Consider the following 20,123-nt stretch of genomic DNA (forward strand, 5'->3'; position numbering starts at 1 on the left):
CCTCAGTCCTTCCTGTTAGCTGGCAGAGTTCGGAGATGAGGTATGTTTTTGAATTTCTCAATCTTTTATGACCTCTTTATTTTTCAATTGAGGGCCATTGGCACTCATCATAATTTCTGGAATGCAGTGGCGACCAAAGTGTGCTTTCAGACATTCTCACTGGAGGTTAGCTAATTCAGATGCACAGTGGTTAGACTGATAGTGACAAGAAAATGAGTTCTTGAGAGAGTAAAGAGGTCTACTTCATGCTTCATCCACTGTCTGTCTGGGATGTCATGTGTCATAAGCAAATATTTATAAGTAATGTTAAAATAGTGCTCATGGTAATTTGATCAGAAATCTCGTTGTGTCTGTTTGGCCAATGGAGTATTTCTTTTGCCATCCTCAACCAAGACACAATTCCTTGATAATTTGCAAGGATATGTTTCAGCCTTGCTTTTCTCAACATCTTTGGTACAGGATGTCATTTGACCTGCTTTGAGGCCATCCTTTTATTACTGCTTCATGTATCACTCAGACAGTTGCATCTAGTAGGCTTTGTTTTGTTTGTTTGATTTGAGAAAGACAGGTATCTTTCAGATTCAGTGTCTCCAATGGTTTGAAAGCTTCTAAAACATGTCGAGTGGTTACTTTCCAATGATTTTGAAAGGGTTTCACACACCCATCCTCAACTTTCTTGACAGCATGCTGGCAATGTACATCAGTTTCCCTGATTTGTACTTCATATCCAAATTATATCTCTGTAAATGAAGCAACATGCTTTGCAGATACTTTGAACTGGTTTTAGCAACATACTTTGAAGGGACTATGGTCCAATTCCAATATCTCTTTCTCTCTCTCCTGAACAGCTTTTGATTAAAATCCTCGCAAGCAAAGACAATATGCTCATTTTGCTTCCATGATGTTCTGCATAAATACAACTGGTTGTTATTACTGCATACAAGTCCAAACCATGACTCATAGGAAATACACTGCAAGATGACTTCATTATTGACATAATATGTCTGCACTGTTGTTGCTAACAGTACAGGTTTGATTCGAGTGAAAATCACATTTATTCCCCAGTACCACTACACATCTTTACCAATGAGATTGTGTTGAGGCTTTCATTCTGATGACAGATTTGACAAGAACTTTGCAAAATAACACTCAAATCCACTGAATTGTTGGACTGCTTAGACCAGTCATCAGATGGTGGCTGCATCTCTGCCGGAACTCTCATTACGTAGTAGTCCAGTAAGCGACTTCAGACATCTTCAGTTGCATTTTTTTTTCTTGTCCAATTTCTGATTCACTTGGTCAGTTTTCCCCAGGATTAGGACTAGATTCTGATCGCAGTCAGTGATGGACTCTTCCATTGTATCTCCACATCCACAGATGATCAGATCACCCACAATAGCTTCTATGGTGGGGATATCACTGACTAACTCTTGGTGTCTGCATTAATACTCTTCTGCGGCAGTGGAAATGCCAAGTGGCATGTGTAACCAACTTGTTTCTCCCAAACAGTATCCAGAATGTAGTTATAAAACTGCTACTTCCATCTACCTTCACTTGCTAGTCTCTACCTCACAATAAGGGGCAAGACCTTTGCTTTTGAAAGTTGTGGTAAAAACTCTTCAGTGATTGCTGTAGTCACCAAATGGTCTCTTCAAAGGTTCTCATTTTTCTAGGTTTCTTTCATTGTTACCATGGTTATTCCTTTCCAGCCCTTCTGTCTTGTCTTTCAGGATGGAATTGTGAGGGTCGAAAGGCGACATTATAGAAGTTTATAAAATAATAAAGAATATAGATAGAGTTCATGTTAATTGTCCTTTTCCTAGGATGGGGAATTTCACGATGAGGGGGCCCATTTTAAGGTGAGAAGAGAAAGATTTAAAAAGACACAAAGGGTAATTTTTTTTTGCAGTGAGTGTTTCTCGTACGGAATGAACTTCCTGAGGAAGTGGTGGATGTGGGCACAATTACATTGTTTCAAAGACATTTGGATAAATACATGTTTAGGATAGAGTTGGAGGGATATGGGCCAGGAGCAGGCAGGTTAGACTAGTTTAGTTTAGGATTATGTTCAGCATGGACTGGTTGGACCAAAGGGTCTGTTTCCTTGCTGGATGACTCGATGACTCCATGACTTGAAACCTTCCATGGCAGATGTTGCCCACTTTGGAGTGATTTTCAGGAGGAAGGCTTCCAAGACCTGTAAAACCATTTTTGCAATCTTCTAGGAAATGCTTGGCAGTTATTTGGCAAAATATTGCAAATCTGATCTGGCATGCTTAGGGCTACTAGTCCAAGCTTTAGGCTTGCTTCAGCTGGAAGGAGTGGATTTGAATTAATGTTTACTTTCTGGAACTCCGGATGTTCATCCTTCCTTCTACATTGAGCTCGCAACTTCATTTAGCTTCTTGGCCTGAGTATCAGTCCATTATATAGCTTCAATGCTACTTGTGAGAGTTTCATAACTGGTCACAAGCTGGTGCCCATTTGGTCACTTTGCATAAGTCTGCGATTCGCATGGATATTCCATGAAGAACCAGTGCTTGACATTTCACATTTTCTTCATGCTCTCCTGCATTTATCATTCTAACACTTATTAAACATTTATCATATTGTCAAGGTGTTGTATGGTGTAAAGTAATTCATTACATTCATCAGCTGATAGCTCTTTAGCCACATTCTCTGTTTCCCTTCTTTCTAGCTGAACACTTGCCATTTAAATTGATTTAGCTTCTTGAAGTTAGAACATTGCTTTCCTGGTGTGGAGTGTGCTTCCTTTTGCTTTGTATGATGCCTCCAGTAACATTTATATCTAGGCCTCTAGCCTCAATCTTTATGCTGGCTTTTCTGCAAATATATTTTCCTTTTTTCCTCCCTCTGCTGTCCTCATTGTGCTTGGAATTTCTAAGTGACAATGGCAGAGCTTCTGCTATTATTGATATTTTTCTCGAGGAGCAATTCCTGCTTTCTCAGCAGATGTGATCTTATGCCTAAGACAACCTCATCTCAATTTCTGAACTCTCAGCATTCAGTTAGTTGTATCAGTATGGTCAACATGGATGACCAGTCTCCTTCTACCTTTGAGCTTTCATGTTGAACACACACAGCTCAAAGTATGTCTTAAAAGCCTGTAAAATCTCGGCTGTCTAGGTTTTCTGCTCACCAGTGAGATCCAAGTTGTGGTTTGTAGCAGGCTTTCCCCAGATTGAGAGCAAAGTTGAAATTCTTATAATGATAAAGATTTTTAAACTAATTCTGTGAAATGTGTTAAATTTTGCACCGAATTGAAAGAAGTCCAATTCTACCCCATATTTCCATTCATTCCACAGCAGCAGGAAGTGGAAAGTGCACAGCCACCTTGACTCATCCCATATAGTCAAAGTTTCAATTTGCGATTTTTAATAAAAAACTTTTTTTCGTGTTGGTTGTTTAGTCAGCTCTCCTGAAGCTCTGAAAATCCAGACATTCTTAGCTGTACCACTCTGACACCATGTTTCCAGTGATGTGTCCTTGATGGCTTGCCAGACTGCACACAAAGTCACCCACAGCAGAGTCACATAACTAAGGCAAGCTAGCCAGTACAAAGGTATGATAACCTTTCCCCAAGTGAGCATGGTATCGGGTTGGGGAGTGACTAGAGAAGTTGGGATTGTTCTCCTTAGAGCAGAAATAGTTAAAAGAGAGCGCTTTGGCAGAGACAATAAAATTTATGACAGAGCAAACAGGAAAAAAAATACTTCGATTGACATGAGAGTCAACAATTGGGCCACGGATTTAAGAGATTTTATACAAGAAACAGAGTAGAAAGGACAAGAGCTTTTAAAGGAAAAAAAAAGCACGTTATTACTTGATACATACGATCAGAAAAGGTGGTGGAAGCAGATTCAATAACAACTTTCTAAAAAAGAAAGTGGATTTGTTATTTTAAATCACGCAGGACTATAAGGAAGAAGGGTGGATAGTGTCTCGTTGAATAGTTCTTTCAGAGAGCCAAAGGTATGAATGGCTCCCTTCCAGACTATGAAAATTGAGAATTGTTCCTTGTGTTGATAAGCTCCAAAGCTATTTAACATAGACATCTCTCCATAACATCTTTGATTAAAGCCTTATTGGTGTCACATCCTACATTAGTTGCCTAAAGTAATGAGTGAAGGGGAAAGAGAGGATTTTACATTAAATGGTTTAAAAAGGAACAGTCATTTTGAGTTTATAAATTAATTAATCACACAAGTCCTAGTTTATAAGTCTAAACATCCTTTGAGTATACGCAAGACAACATTCTACAGGGATGCAACCATTAGAAGTTACATTTGACCCACAGCATTGCTCCCACATCTTCTGACTCAGACAAATGAAACCAATACTAAGTACAACATGAGAACTTCTTGGATATGAATTCCCACTGATGTGATCACTAATGTCCAGATGACTGTATTAGTCATTGACCACAGCACTGAATGGGCAGTTAATACATCAGGAAAATGGAGACATACAGGTATTTCTCTATATTATGACAATCAAGAGTAGATTGATAAAATGCAGAACTGAAGCCATCAGTCGTTAAAATTCAGCGCTTTCAGTTCATCAAGGAGTATCGATTCATTTTCCACACCTGTTATAATTATTGCTCATAATGTCCTTCATCCTTTAGAAAGATGCAATCTTAGATAATAGTGAAAACATTCATCTGCAGATTAGTGGAAGTTGTACAGAGAAGTGATTATGAGCCTTGAGTTACATCACCGAGATATTTTAAGAACACTGCTCAATAGTTCCTCATTGTAACAAGTTGCTAGTAAACATGTAGATATAGTATCTAGGCACCAAGATTCCATGGTACTGTGACATTTTACAGCAGACTGATGATTCAATATTCTTTTCAATGAAAGTTACTCACTGGTTAGATTGAAGTCCTTCAATTTCCAAAATAACCCCTTTCTCATACAGGCGAGCTGCTGTGTAGCGTAAAGTTGATTGTTTCATTTTTCTGTTACCCTTTTCTTCTCCTTTTCCATCTAATTTTATTGATCTTCTGGCATTCCTGTAATTCACCAAAAAAAAATCTTTTATTATTTGATCATTTAAGTGATTCACAAAGTAGTACCTGAAGAGTGTCTGAATGTTAATGATGTGGTTTAATGAATTGCATTAAACGTAGACATATCACTGAATTGAACCATATCATTTGCGTACTTTCTTGTTAAGTTGTCCAGACAGGTTTTAATGTATGTGTTGTAATAATTGTTCTGTTCTTCATAAAATTTGGCCTTTGAATTAAGTGCACCCAAAGTTTGTTGCAGTTTCACAAGTTCAGCCTTGCGACGCTGACGATACCGTCGTTGGTTCCGAATATCCTGAAACACAAAAGATAGTTCTGTTAAGCTCACTTAACTAGAATTTAAATAGATCTAAAATGTGTATTTTAACCAGATCATTCTAATCATTTTCGAATATGGTTACATGAGGAGGGGCAACAGTGACGTTTGAGCAAATGTGGCATGAGAACATGGTCGTTTCAAACGGTCACCTGTAGAGTGAAGTCAAGCAATCCTGCACAATATTTCGAAAGCTGTGGGCTCACGTTTGAGATGCAACATTTCGGCATAATACATAGAATTTAAAGAAACTGAAAATAGATATAACCAATGCAGTCAAACAATACAGTTTTGTCTTCACAATCATCCAAAGGGTTAATATATTTCTGACATTTTAGAATTTGATTTTAAAAATGTGATCTCTTTGCGGAATTGTAACAATACAGGGTGCTTAAGCTAGGACAACTGTTCGGCACAACATCGTGGGCCGAAGGGCCTGTTCTGTGCTGTATTGTTTTATGTTCTATGTTCTAATACAGAAGGGGTTCTTTGGCCCATTGTGTATGAACTGCTCTCCAAATAAGCTTAGTGACTTGCTGCCGATCTCCTATGTTTACCCAGAATTCTTCCTTATTATTTGAAAAGAAACAATTATCTAATACCTTCTTGAATGCCACAATTGAACTTCACTACACTTCCAGGTAATGTGCTCCAATCCTGAACTACTCACTACATGAGAAAATATTTTTCTACATTGCATTTTTTTTTTACAAATCACTAAGTCTGTGCCCTCTCATTCTCAATCCCTTTATAAGCAGGAACAGTTTCTCCCTATCTACTGTGTCTCTATTTGCTCATGATTTTAGAAACCTGTATCAAATCTCTATTTAGCTTTCTCCTCTTCCAGCAGGTTAAGTCCAACTTTTCCAATTTATTTGCATTACTGAAGCTTCCCATTCTTGCAAACTTAGGTTCTTGCAAACCTAATTTTACACTGTCTCCAACCTGTTCCCATTCGTCCTTAACAATGGTGCCCAAAAACATATACAAGACTTCAGCTGAGGTCTAACTGGCATAGCTTGCATGCTGTTGTACTCTATGTACCTTTTAGTGAAGCCCAGGATGTTGTTTGCTTTAACAACTGCTCACTGTATCTGTCCTGCCACATTTAATGACTTATCTAGAGGACCCTCTGCGCCTTCACCCACTTTAGAATTATACCTCAAGTTATATTGTCTCCCAATGTTCTTCCTACCAAAATGAATCACCTCAAAATTATCAGTACTAATCTTCACCTGTTACCTTCCTACCATTTGTTTATATCCTTGTGAAGTTTGAAACTGTTCACCTGACAATTTACATGGCTTCCAAAATATCTTCAAAACTTCAAAATAGTCAATTACACAACAAGATTTACATCAATATTATATATCAGAAAAAATAAGGGTCACAAACCAAGCTCTGGGGAGCTGCACTACAAACCTTCCTTCAGCTTGAAAAATAATCTATTAACTGTTGCTGTTTATTTTCTATTAGTCAGTCACTTTTATGGCCATCTTCCCATGCCCCTTGAACTCCACAAGCTATAACGTTACTCATAAGTTCACTATCAGACAATAAACTGAATGCTTTTTTGGAAGTCTACATCCACCACATCAACAGCATTGCCCCTCTTGTCCAACATATCCTCTTTAAATTTGTGCCCCCTCATTCTCAATCCTTTTATAAGCAGCAACAGTTTCTCCCCATCTACAGTGTCTCTATTTGCTCATGATTTTAGAAACCTGTATCAAATCTCTGTTTAGCTTTCTCCTCTTCCAGCAGGAGAGTGCAACTTTTCCAATTTATTTGCATTTATATATCCTGAAATTTAGACCTCTTCACGACAGTCCAGCAAATGAGTTAAACATAATTTTACCTAAAAAAATCCATGTCTACTTTTCCTACTTAATGCACATTTCTTTATGCGACTATTAATTCCACCTGAATAATTGTTTGTAGACGCTTATCCTCCATCAAAATTAAACTCTTTCGTGGTTTGTAATTGCTGAGCATATCCTGAAAACCTATTTCTGAACAAGAAATGTTCATTGAAATACCAAGCTTCTCTGCTGTATACCTTTGCAATATCATTAATTAGTTCCTGGTATTTATTTGTCGACGAGACCAGGCCGGCCTGTTCCAGTGACCGAAGGTTCCTCTGGATTTTTCGTTTTTTCTGTTCCAATGGAAGTTGCCCATCCTCAAGGATGGACTGACTGTGTTTCACATTTTCAGGAACTTTGGAATCCAGTAGAGCACGTTTTTCAACCATATTCAAATGATTGGCTTCCTAATAAATGGCACAAAGATTTACACCAGCTGAGATATGTACATATTAACAAGACAACAAGCATACACTACTATTCTGGCAAAGTCCTCCCGGAAACTAATTTGATCAGCAATCTAAAACCATGTTGAAGAAGGGTTTTCTATTCACTCAGCACAGAAATAACCTCCAGTTTTTTTTTAATATACTGACTACGGCTTGATAGAAATCACTTCAAATGTATTTAACTTGTTCATCCAGTGTAAATGATTGTTTTTCCACAAGATTAAATGATAAAGAAAACTGTTTGGGTTAAATCAACAATCCCAGAGTGTTTGGACTCTACAGTTACCATGGCTACAAATCAGTCCTATGCTACATTCCTTTATAACTACATCATTACAGAGATAGCATCAGTTTGCTTTTTTTTTGAAGTATAAGGAATTCAACAAACATCCAACAATAAATGAAAAACAAACTGCGGGAAGACAGTTTTAACATGTAACGTGTACCACATTTATTATCCTTTTTGTAGACTGGCAACATCACTGTCTGATCATTATAACTTTCACAAATGCTCATTGCTTGAACACTAAAGACAAGAAATATAGAAGCCGGCAAGGAAAACTATACAACAAGCCAAGTGAAAATAAATCCACTTTATTAACTAATTCAATATTCCGTTCCCTCGAACTGGAGTTGGTGGCAGAAGTACACTGTTGTTAATAAACATTGAGAATAGATCCTTAACACAAACAATTTGATAATACAAGGTGGACCAACCAAACAAACAACCACCAACATCTAAACACTTGCTTAATTATGAAATGGGTGTTTCTTAAATTACATAAAACATATGCCAACAACATTGTAAGTGTAATAATAATTGCTGCACTCCTAAACAAAGCTTCCTGTCGACTCCATGAATCAAAAACTGCAACCCTGTGAAATGTTACAGCGATAATGACCTTTCACTCTTTAGGAGTGCCTTACATTTGGTTCTCGAGAGGCTGCTCTGCTCTAATTGCCCCAATTGTGCTGAAGCAGATGTTGATCATGTCTCCATCTCACCCTTATATTTCCTAGTCAGCCTGCTCAGAGGTGTTATTACACACCTCTGGATCAGGTGGGACTTGAACCCAGGTCTCCTGATTCAAAGGTGGGAACACTACCACTGCATCACAGAATCCTCTCATCACGCCTTTATAGCAGATGGCAATCCAGATGGTGCATGTGGGGGAATTATATGCAGACTACTGGTTAATGAGGTAATGACTTCATCCTTTGCTACTGGAGTGACATTAGACCATAGCATCCTGATGTTGTTTAAGGAAACACTGTGCTAAATTGAGTAGCCTCTGCAAGCTATGAATATTTGAGGACCAGGAAAGAAATTACACAGGCAGACACTGAAGGCTTAAAACAGCAAATGTAGCATAGAAATAAAAATAAAAATAAAATCAGGAGAGCAAAGATGGGACATGAAAAAAAAACTAGCTGGTAATGTAAAAGAAAATCCCTCAGGTGTTTTATTAGTATATTTTCGGGGCAAGAGAATAACCAGGGACCAAAGTGGCAATGTGTGTATGTAGATCCAGAAAACAGCTGAGGTTTTCAATGAGTATCTTGTATTCACTATGACACTGTGGGTGCAGAAATCAGGGAGTGTTGCTGTGGTATGAGTGAACAAATTAGAATTGAGAGGGAGGAGGTATTAGTGGTTTTAGCAGGTTTGAAAATAAATAAATCCTCAGGCCCCGCTGACATGACTCCAAAGTTGCTGAGGGAGGAAATTTCAGTGGCTCTGACATCGGTTTTCAAATTCTCTCTGGCCACAGAAGGGATGCCAGAGAGCTGGGGGATAGCTAATATGGTATCATTATACTAGAAGGGTGTAGGGATAAACCCAGAAACCTACAGGCCAGTAAGTTTAACATAAGATGTAGGGAAACTATTGGAAAATATCTGAGGACCAGGCTGAATATCCTATTTGGGGAGGGAAGGATTAATCAAGAATAATCAGCATAGCTTTTTAAAGGGGGGGGGGCGGCGAAATATCATGTCTCGCAAATTTGATTGAATTGTGTGTGATGGTGAGGTAGTATGTTCAATGAGGATAACGCAATCTACATGGGATTCAATAAAGCCTTTGACAAGGTCTTAAATGACAGACTAGTTAAGAAGCTAAGGGTCAATGGAATCCAGGGCACTTAAGCAAATTGGATCCAAAATTAGCTTTGAGGTAGGAAAAAGGGTGATGGTCAACAGTTGTTTCTGTGCCTGGAAGCCTGTGTCCAGTGGTGTTCAGCGCTTGTTCCCTTGCTATTTGTTGTGTACATGAGTGATCTATGCTGTAAAAATCTCCTTGACCCTGTGTGATGGAGGGTTGCTGTTCTAGAATCTGCTGTAACATGTTTCCTGTTCCAAACTAACCTGATTCTCCAATTGAAGTTAGAGAATCTTTGCTTTCCTTTATGTTATAACATCAGTTCCTGGACCAGAATTATAAATGGAACTGACAGACACATTAATAATGAATAAATAAAAATGTTTGAGAATACAAATAAAAGTACCTGTTGCGAGGAGGCTGGTGTTTCCAGGATTTCAGTCAACGTTTCTCCTGGCTGAGATCTGATCACATCCACAATCAACTGTTTGGTCCTTTTCAAAAAAAAAGGAAGATATTTTGTTTGCAGTAGTAATAGTGGGTTAAGTCACTGGTATACTCTTCCCATTTGTATGGTCATACATTTGGAAATTTACTCAATATTCTGCTTTGGTTCGGTCTCAAGCCATTTGCCTTTAGTCAAAATTGTAGCTACATCTGCTCAATATCAGGATGATTTGTAAGTCGTCCAGGGATTGAGCAGAAAATCCTAGCGACCCCGTTATACTGTATGATCTTCTTCAAATAAGAAATTTTGATGTTTGAAGGATACAGGTTGTAAAACAGACAACCATACAATAGAGATGGAAACAGAACAGTAAAAACCTTCAAGTTAAAACAATAGTCTGGTATAGTACTCGTGACTGTAGTACTGACAGGTAGGAATACAGGTCACGTATCAAGAGTTAAATGATGGCTTCTGCTAATCTACTGATTCCTTTGGTCTTCTGTGGAGGTAAATTTAATATCTGCCTGACACACACACACACACACAAAGGGGTACAGATTGAAGAATTGCAAACCAAAGTGTAACATCGCACCCACCTATTTCTATTTTTTGGAGTTAGTAAGGGCTTCTTATTTAAATATTATAACGTGGCTCAGTGCATCTTTTAGGACTGGCTAGCTGGGCTTCTGGGATCTGAGAAAACCTGGCAACAGATGGAAGTGTGAGGTGGGATCAGCACTATGCCCCAAACGCTCCATTAGCCACAATGGTTCAGTGGTTAGCACTGATGTGCCTCACAGTGACAGAGAGCTGGGGTCAATGCCATCCTTAGCCAACTGTCTGTGTAAGTTTGCACATTGCTGCCGTGTCTGCTTGGGTTTCCTCCAGGTGCTCCAAAGGTGTGCAGGTCAGGTGGATTGGCCACGCTACATTGCCCAGGGATGTGTAAACTGGGTGGATTAGCCATTGAAAATGCAGGATTACAGGGATTGGGGGTGGGGAGTCTGGGTGGGATGCTCTTCAGAGAGTTAGGTGTGGATGTAATGGGCTGAATGGTTTGTTTCCACACTGTGGGGATTCCAAAAAAAAAACTCACCAGTAATTGAGTCGCTCCCTCACTGTTCACAATGCAAAGTGATCCCTGCTCCCAGCCCCACAACCTTCTCTCCCTTGACAATGTGCATGAGCCTCTCACCATTGTTGTTTCTTTCCCCCAGCCATTAAATTCAGCTACTTTTCCAGGCTTTGTGACTGCTAAAATCCCTTCCTCGCTCAACATCAACCATCGCTCCTTAAATGTAAGTAATTGTTCTGAATGTCATAATATCTGTTGAACTTAAAAAAAACAAGGCATGAAATACTTGTAAAACAGGATTAAGGCAAAGATTTCCAACTCATCTGAAAGCCAGATACCACTCTTTGTAAAAAAAAAAGTACAAAATGCTCCTTTAGATATTGAAGAGACTGGTGTTTCTCTTGGCCGGACGCAATCTCTGTACTCTGCAAATATACTAGCCAACTAAAGTGGGCCATTTCCTCTGAGTAACTGAGGTATGAATTCCCATTGGTACAATGACAGAAAAAGGTGGCTAAATCATTAAATATTACAGTCATGGAATCAAAATAATCTGCTCCTGAGAAGTGACTGACTAATCTCCTGCTTTATCTCCATATCATTAGAAGTTTATTTCCTTCAATGTCCATTCAAGTTCTTTTTGAAATCTTTGAGTTTTTTCTGCATCTATCACCCTTGTGGGCAGAGATGTCCAGAGTTTTACCAATTGATTCTTCCTCACTAGCCCTACTTGCATCTTTCGCTTAATTCTGTGTCCCCTAGTTGTTCTCTCATCAGAAAGGATTTTACTGTACCTTATCAAAGCTTCTCAAAGTCTTGTTCACTTCTATCAAATCTCAACTGCCTTCACTCAAAGGAGACCAACTAATCCAACTAACCTTTCCAACTAATCTTGTAACTGAACCCTCTCAGTTCTAAGAACCAGTCTGTTAAATCTTTTCTGCAGACTCTCATGGACCTAATTTTATTTCTTAAAACATGGTCATGCAATATTCTAGTTGGTGTTAGCATAGCCTCCTTGTCTTTATACTCAATGCCTCTTTTCATGAAGCCAAAGATCCCATCTTTGTTCCCGATTCTGTCAACATGCCTTGTCACTTTCAATGATCAATGAACTTGAACCCAAGGAACGTCTGTTCCTGCACACCTTGTTGCTGGGAAGAAATAGTAGGGCAGTTAAGAGCTGAACACAAACAGACAGACATAAAGACGTTGCATTTAATAAATTTGCTGAAGTTAATTTTCTTGAGGATATAACAAGCCAAATTGACAGAGAGGAACCAGTAGTTGTAATGTGTACTTGTATTTCCAGAAGGCATGTGGTAAGTTTCACAAGATAGAAATGCATGGTATTGGGAATAATGTGTGTGCATGGATTTAGGATTGAACAAAGCACATGGAATTAGAAATTGGGATTAATGGGTCTATTTCAGGTTGGAACGCCATAATTAGTGGAATATCATAAGGATCAGAGCCTCAATTATTTACTACTATAATGATTACTTGAAGGGTGTGCAGAATGTAATATGTCCAAATTTGCTGGATATAAAAATAAGTGGAAATGGCAGCACACTGTGATGAGAAACAAGAATTTGAAAGCGGACAATAATAGGTTGATGGAATGGACAAAAACTAGGCAGATGGAATTGCATGAAGGGAAGTACGTGATCCTGCGTTTCAGTTGGAAGAATCAACAGACAGATTATTTGATGAGGGAAGTGCAGCGCAGAGGGATCTGAATTTTTTGGTTTATAAAACACAAGTAGTTAGCATGCAGGTAATTAAGGAGGCAACTGGAAGTTTGACCTTTAAAGCTAGGAGATTGGAAATTAAAAATAGGGAAATCTTGTGACAACTATACACGGTATTGATAGCCTGTCCCTGGAGTACAGCGCATAGGTTCAGTTTCCATAATTAAGAAAGCACATACTGGAATTGGAGGCAGTTCAAAAAGCGATTCATCAGGCTAATTCTGGGGATGAAGGGTTTGATCTACCAAGAACAGTTAAGTAGGTTCAGCCTTTATTCATTAGCGTTTAGAAGAACTGAAATACTGCATACAAGATTTTGATGGGGCTTGACAGAGTAGATGTTGAGAAGATGTTTCCACTCATGGGTGAGGCTCGAACCAGGGAACATAGTTACAAAATAAGGGGACACTCATTTAAAACAGAGGTGAAGGAATTACTACTCAGAAGGAGTAATATTTTGAATTCTTACCCCACCCTAGAAGGCTAGATCACACAGAGTATTTAAGGAAGAGATAATGGTGTTTGAAATATTGAGGAGCTATGATGAGCTGACATGAGGAAGAGTTGAGGCCTGGGACAGATCAGTCATGACCCTGTTGAATGGCAGCACAGGCTTGAGGGGCCGTTTGGCCTCCCTCTGTTCCTATTGCTTTTGTTCATTGTGTTCTGTTCTTACACTCGTTTGAATACTTTCCAGTTCCCTGATATCTCTCTTCCACACCGTACCTCCACCACCCCCGCCGATCCCCCCATCCCGTATCCAAGGAACGTTGGAAGAATAAAGTTTAGAACTCTCCCAGAAATGACAGGCATACTTCCATTCTGACGTACTTAGTGTAGAACTTTCAGCGAAAGGAAAACCACATCTTCTTTTCACAGCACTCAGCTGACGCATTCTGAAATGGAAAAATCCCAATAGCCACTTTGACAGCTGCTGTCAAAGGGTAAAAGCTTATAATCTAAGTGAGATGTCAGGGTGCTGGGAGGATTGGGTACCAGATGGGTAAGGGTTGCAGTATGTCATCAGGGTAGCTTGCCAGGGGTGAGGATGCTAGATGGATAGAGGACAGGGTGCAAAAAAAGTGTTTCAGATAGATCAGGATAGGTTAGAGAAATCAGGTCTGAACAGGCCTGGAGAGGGCAGGTGAAGTGTTTAGGAGTGGGGATTGGGGTGGTATCAGGTGTCGGGTTTAGTCTGGTGGAGCTCAAATTGAGTCTGGTTTGAAACGGATGAATTTGACAGAGTGATGTAACAAGTTAGTCGGTGGCAGCATGGTGGGGAGGCAGGGTTAAATCTAACAGCGTGTGGATTGTGGGGAGGGATGTTAGCTCCTGGAGCTGTGAGGTGTCAGCTCCCAGAGGTGTAGAGAGATTGTCAGGTCAGTGTAAGGGATGTGAGGGGTCTGTGGGTTGAGAGTGAGGGAAATGTTGAATAGTTACTCAAGAGTTAGACTGTGCATTTTAAAAAGTAACTTCCCCTGAGTAACTATGTTACTTAATTTAAATCAGAACCATCCGAAGTTTCTGTTTTTTGTGGACACTCTTCTAATGTTCCAGGAGCAGAGACCTTTCCCACAGAAGGTTCAATTTCCCCAGCAATTCCTGTGCAGAATGCTACAATAGTTGAGATTTGCAGTGTAACCCCAATGCCTGCAATAATGGCTGCCCAGCCACTCAAAAATCTGCCCTAATATGCTAAATGCTATTAAATCCTTTCTGATAGATCACCATTTTCTCAATGACTGATGTTAAGCTAACAGGTTTGTACCTAAGTGTTTCACATCACCTTCTCTTTTGAATAAGGCTATTATGTTGGCAGTTTTAATCCTCTGGGACTTTTCCAGAATTTAAGGATTCTCACAAGATTACCGCCAATGCATCCACTAGCTTGGTAATTATTTTGTTTAATATCTTAACTGTCTTTTCTGCTAAACTCCTTTCCCAGACCAATTCAGTTAACTCTGGCCTCATTCCTTTGGAATTACTTTTTTAAAAAAAGTTTAGTGCCATTGTTTCAGACTCTAGCTTCTCACTCTCAAGCTGTATGCTAAATTCGATCATATCATGATCACTGTTTCTTAGAGGATCTGCTAGTCTCAGATACTATATTAAATAATTATACAGTACCAGAACCAAAACAGCCTGATTACTGGTTGGATTCACAACATATTGTTCTTGGAAGCTGTCCTGAACACATTCTATGAATTTTCATCATGGCAACCTTTGCCACTCTGATTTTCCAATTTGCACAAAAGTAGAAGTCACTCATAATTAATGTATTTTATTGCCCTGCTTTGAATTACACACCCTAATTTCTCTCAATTTATTCTTTGTCCTACAGTACAGTTCCTGTTAGGGGGTTTATCGTCTACTGTCACCAGTGTCTTCCCTATTTCTGACCTCCACCCAGAAAGGACCCTATGGTTTCCAATCCAAGATAAATTTTTGTTATCACATCTATTCCTCTCGTGTTAATAAACCTACCTTGGACGTCTGCTTTGTAATTTACCGATTACTAGTTGAATTTCTTGACCACTTAAGGTTAACTTTACGGGGTCGACTGTTACATGGATACTCCTTTCGAGAGGCTGAAATTCACGCCTGTCAAAACTCATATTGTATCATTAGCAGAAGCCCAACTGATCTCTAAACAAATTTTTAAAATTATGGTAATTCTGAAAACCTGGAGCAGAACACAACAGCCTGTGGACAGGAAGACTGGGAGCGGAGAGGAACAACTGGCAGACTGGAATACTGGAGCGGGACGTGATGGCTGGCACACTGACTCATAAACATTGATCTGTTATCTGTGAAGAACTAGGGTCAACTTTTACACTATATTTATATATATATATATAATATATATGTATAAAACTCCAAGTTATTTGGGCAAATATAGGGGGTTGACTTTTGCATGAGATCGACTATTGCTAGAGTATATAGGGGAGCTCCCAACTGTTCATATTCTCTCATGAGAACCTCCATTCCAGTCCGGTCAATGTTGATGGTGTAACGTTGAAGAGGACAGATCACCCTTCCCTCTCTAGCTCCGAGATATCACTAACCCTAGCACCAGGCAGGCAGCAGAGCCTCCTGCTCATGGCTGCATGGAACAAGGTTCAATCCCACTAATTATACTCTCCCCAACCATCAAAAGATTCCGGTTTTCTCCACTCACTTGAATGGCTCCCTATACTTTGATCATTCTACCTTATCTACAGTCGTGCCTTCTGTATCTGAACACAGACTAAATTTCAATTACCCAAATTTAACAGGTTTACTTTTCTTTCTTTAAAAAAAGCACCCCCCACAACAGTGATTATTATTTGATCTACTTTCCCATTTTTATCTAAAACCTGACTGAGGTTGAAGGGTATTCCCCAACCCTTTTTTTTTCAAATGAGTTTCAAACTTAGAAATAACTCCATGGCAAAATCTCTCAAATTAAACCAAAGCTAGGATTTGTTTAACAAAACATTGAAATGTTTCAGAGAATTGTTTCAATATTTCAATAAGACAAAACAAGGAAGGAAAGAGGAGGAGAGTTGCAAGTCACAAATCCCTCAAAAATCAAAGTCCTTTTTATTAGTTTAAGAGATTTATTGGGAGTTTGGTAGCTGGTTGATATTGTAGCAGTTGCTTTCCTGGAAGCTGAGATGCAGATGAATAGCAGTGGAATCTGTAATAAACTTCTTATATCAGGAGAGGGAAAAGGTGAGGGAGGGGGTCCATCATAGCTGGCGAGGGCCTGAACCCATGATATTGGCTTTATTCTGCACCATGCTCTTATCATCTAGACACTGAGCTAGACCCCTCTTCTGCAGCATCACCAGGACTACAAAACTTCAATTTGATCCTTTGATTGACAGGATGAAGTATTTGCACAATTACATGCTGCTAATGATGTTTGCCACACAAATAGTCCTATTCGTAGCTTCGGCAGTTTGACACCTCATTTTTTTTTGGAATGCCTGGTGTTACTCATAGCTAGCCTTCCTGCACTCTACTTTGAGCTAAGGTCAATCTCTCATTTTATTTGGTGCAATGAGGGACAAACAGACCATGAGGTCACAGAGTGTGATCGAGCACAATTCTGCTGTTGCTCAGGGTCCACGGTGCATCACAGATGCTCTCTTTTGACTGTTTGATCTGTATTGAATCTATCCCATTTAGCAAGTCTGTAGTGCCACAGAACAGAAAGGAAGAAATGCTCACTGACTGGATAGACAGGACTTTGCTCATACTTCTGTGAAAAGTCAAAAATCACACAACACCAGGTTATAGGTTTATTTGGAAGTACAAGATTTCGGAGCGCTGCTGGTTCATCAGCCTGGGAACTCCTGACAAAGAGGCAGCACTCTGAAAGCTTGTATTTCCAAATAAACCTGCTGGCCTATAACCTGGTGTTGCATGTTTTTTTTAAATTTTGTCCAACCCAGTTCAACACTGGGACCTCCACATCACTTCTGTGAAAGGTAGACTGCTAAGGAAAAGATCTAATATATTTTTCTATCTTGTTGGTTCCCTTCTCACTTATTGCAGGTGTTGCCTATCAGATACGTCTTTCATGACTTAATCAAGTAAATCCACTTTCTTAGAAACAACTTGTTCAAATAAAACACAGCTGAATTACGCTCAACTAACAAATCAATTCACAAACAAACAATTCAAAGAAATACATTTTGTCAGAAGTATTGTTTACACCTAATTTGTTATTTTCTCAAAAAGTGATGAAGCTTTGCTTCTTCAATCTAACAGTCTTAGAGCACAGTTTTTTTTAAATGATGCAGCTGGATTTATAGTGACAATTGAAACCAACACTGCTAAGTGACATAGCAGTGAACCTGCACAGTTACTGCCTTTGCTGCTTGAATTCATGTATCTAGGAAAACTTAAACAGTGAAATTCACAACTGATCTTGGCGGAACCTGTTTGGGAGAGGTCACAGCACAGAAACACGTAAGTGAATATTTTTAAGTGTGGCCTTACAGAAAGTCTGCAGCGTTGAATGGAGTGTGTTCTTTCTTGATTAGATGCTGAATTGAGATATGTCTCTTGATTAAACTTAAAAATATAAACCATAAATATTAAGTTAGCCTGGAGCAATGTTTTGTAGAGGAATAAGACGGTGCTATTTTCTGGGTCTGTAGATTGAAAGCAGCAAAAATGACCTTTAGTAGAGTGATATGCTCTTCTTGTTGGATGTGAATCCTATCAGATCGAATGGATCAGCTGGAGAGACAGTTAGAGGTAACGAGGAGTTTATAGGAGTATGGGAATATGATGGATGACAGTTGTAGGAAGGGAGAAAAGCTGCAGATACAGTCACATAGATGGGATAACTCCAGGAAAGGGTAGAGAAGTAGACAGTTAGTGTGGGAATCATCTGTAACTATCCCCATTTCAAACAAGTATGCTATTTTGGAAAATGTAGGGGGTGATAGACCCACAGGGGAATGTAGCACAAACAGCCAAGTTTCTGGTATAGAGACTGGCTCTAATGCAACAAGGGGTATGTCAGGTTCCAATGAATCAATTGTGTGAGGGGACTCTCTAGTCCGAGGCACAGGCAGATGTTTCTGTGGCCAGCAGCAAAAAATCAGAATGGTGTGTTGCCTCCCTGTTGCCAGAATCAAGGATGTCTCGGAGAAGGTGCAGAATGTTCTCAAAGGGGGAGAAGGCCCAGCAGGAGGTCATTGTACACATTGGAACCAACAACATAGGTAGGGAAAAGGATGAGATTCTGAAGGGAGAATGTAGAGGGAATAAGGCAGGAATTTAAAAAGGAGATTCTCCAGAGCAGTAGTATCTAGATTACTCCCAGTGCTGCAAGCTAGTGATGGTAGGTATAGGAAGATAGAGCAGATGAATGCATGGCTGAGGACCTGGTGTATGGGAGAAGGATTCACATTTTTGGATCATTGGAATCTCTTCTGGCGTAGAAGTGACCTGTCCAAGGAGGACGGATTGCACCTGAAGTGGAAGGGGACTAATATACTGGCAGGGAAATTTGCTAGAGCTACTCGGGAAGATTTAAAATAGTAAGGTGGGCGGGGAGCACGAGGAGGGGGAGGGGGGAGAGGGACCCAGGGAGATAGTGAGGAAAGAAGTCAGTCTGAAACTGGTACAGTTGAGAACAGAAGCGAGTCAAACAGTCAGGGCAGGCAGGGACAAGGTAGGACTGATAAATTAAACTGCATAAAGATCAGCAAGGCGGTTTTTGTGTGGAGCTGCAGGAGATGGGGAAGATAATAAACAAGTATTTTGCACCAGTATTTACTGTGGAAAAGGACATGGAAGATATAGAATGTAGGGAAATAAATGCTGTCATCTTGAAAAATGCCCATATTACAGAGGAGGAAGTGCTGGATATCTTGAAATGCATCAAAGTGGATAAATCCCCAGGACCTGATCAGGTGTAGAACACAGAACATAGAAAAGTACAGCACAGAACAGGCCCTTAGGCCCATGATGTTGTGCCGAGATTTAATCCTAATGTAAAATATAGCAACTTAATTTATGCACCCCTCAACTCACTGCTATCCATGTGCATGTCCAGCAGTTGCTTAAATGTCCCCAATAACTTTGCTTCCACCACCACCGCTGGTAATGCATTCCATGCATTCACAACTCTCTGCGTAAAGAAACTACCTCTGATGTCTCCTTTATACTTTCCTTGTAATATCTTCAAACAATGACTTCTCGTACCAATCAATCCTGCCCTGGGGAAAAAGTCTCTGGCTATTGATTGCATCTATGCCTCTCATTATTTTGTACACCTCGATCAGGTCTCCTCTCTTTCTCCTTCTCTCCAGAGAGAAAAGTCCGAGCTTATTCAACCTCTCTTCATAAGGCAAGCCATCCAGTCCAGGCAACATCCTGGTAAACCTTCTTTGCACCTCTCCAAAGCCTCTGTATCTTTCCAATAGTAGGGCGAGCAGAACTGGACACAATATTCCAAATGTGGTCTCACCAGGGACTTGTAGAGCTGCAGAAAAACCTCATGGCTCTTAAACTCGATACCCCTGTTAATGAAAGCCAAAACACGATATACTTTCTTAA

General features: G+C 39.7%; 1 protein-coding gene across 2 annotated transcripts in view; it reads right to left on the bottom strand.

Moving 5' to 3' along the window:
- iqgap2 (IQ motif containing GTPase activating protein 2) overlaps nucleotides 1-20,123 on the bottom strand; it is a 349,836-nt gene that overhangs the window by 7,619 nt on the left and 322,094 nt on the right. For both annotated transcript variants that reach the window (XM_072547695.1, XM_072547705.1), the window contains 4 exons: nucleotides 10,194-10,281; nucleotides 7,432-7,644; nucleotides 5,191-5,351; nucleotides 4,895-5,038 (listed from right to left, as the gene is read on the bottom strand). In XM_072547695.1, the coding sequence (XP_072403796.1) occupies nucleotides 4,895-5,038; nucleotides 5,191-5,351; nucleotides 7,432-7,644; nucleotides 10,194-10,281 (606 nt within the window). The remainder of the gene's footprint in view (nucleotides 1-4,894; nucleotides 5,039-5,190; nucleotides 5,352-7,431; nucleotides 7,645-10,193; nucleotides 10,282-20,123) is intronic.

Source organism: Chiloscyllium punctatum, chromosome 2 (genome assembly GCF_047496795.1).
Source record: "Chiloscyllium punctatum isolate Juve2018m chromosome 2, sChiPun1.3, whole genome shotgun sequence".
Classification (NCBI taxonomy): Eukaryota; Metazoa; Chordata; class Chondrichthyes; order Orectolobiformes; family Hemiscylliidae; genus Chiloscyllium; species Chiloscyllium punctatum.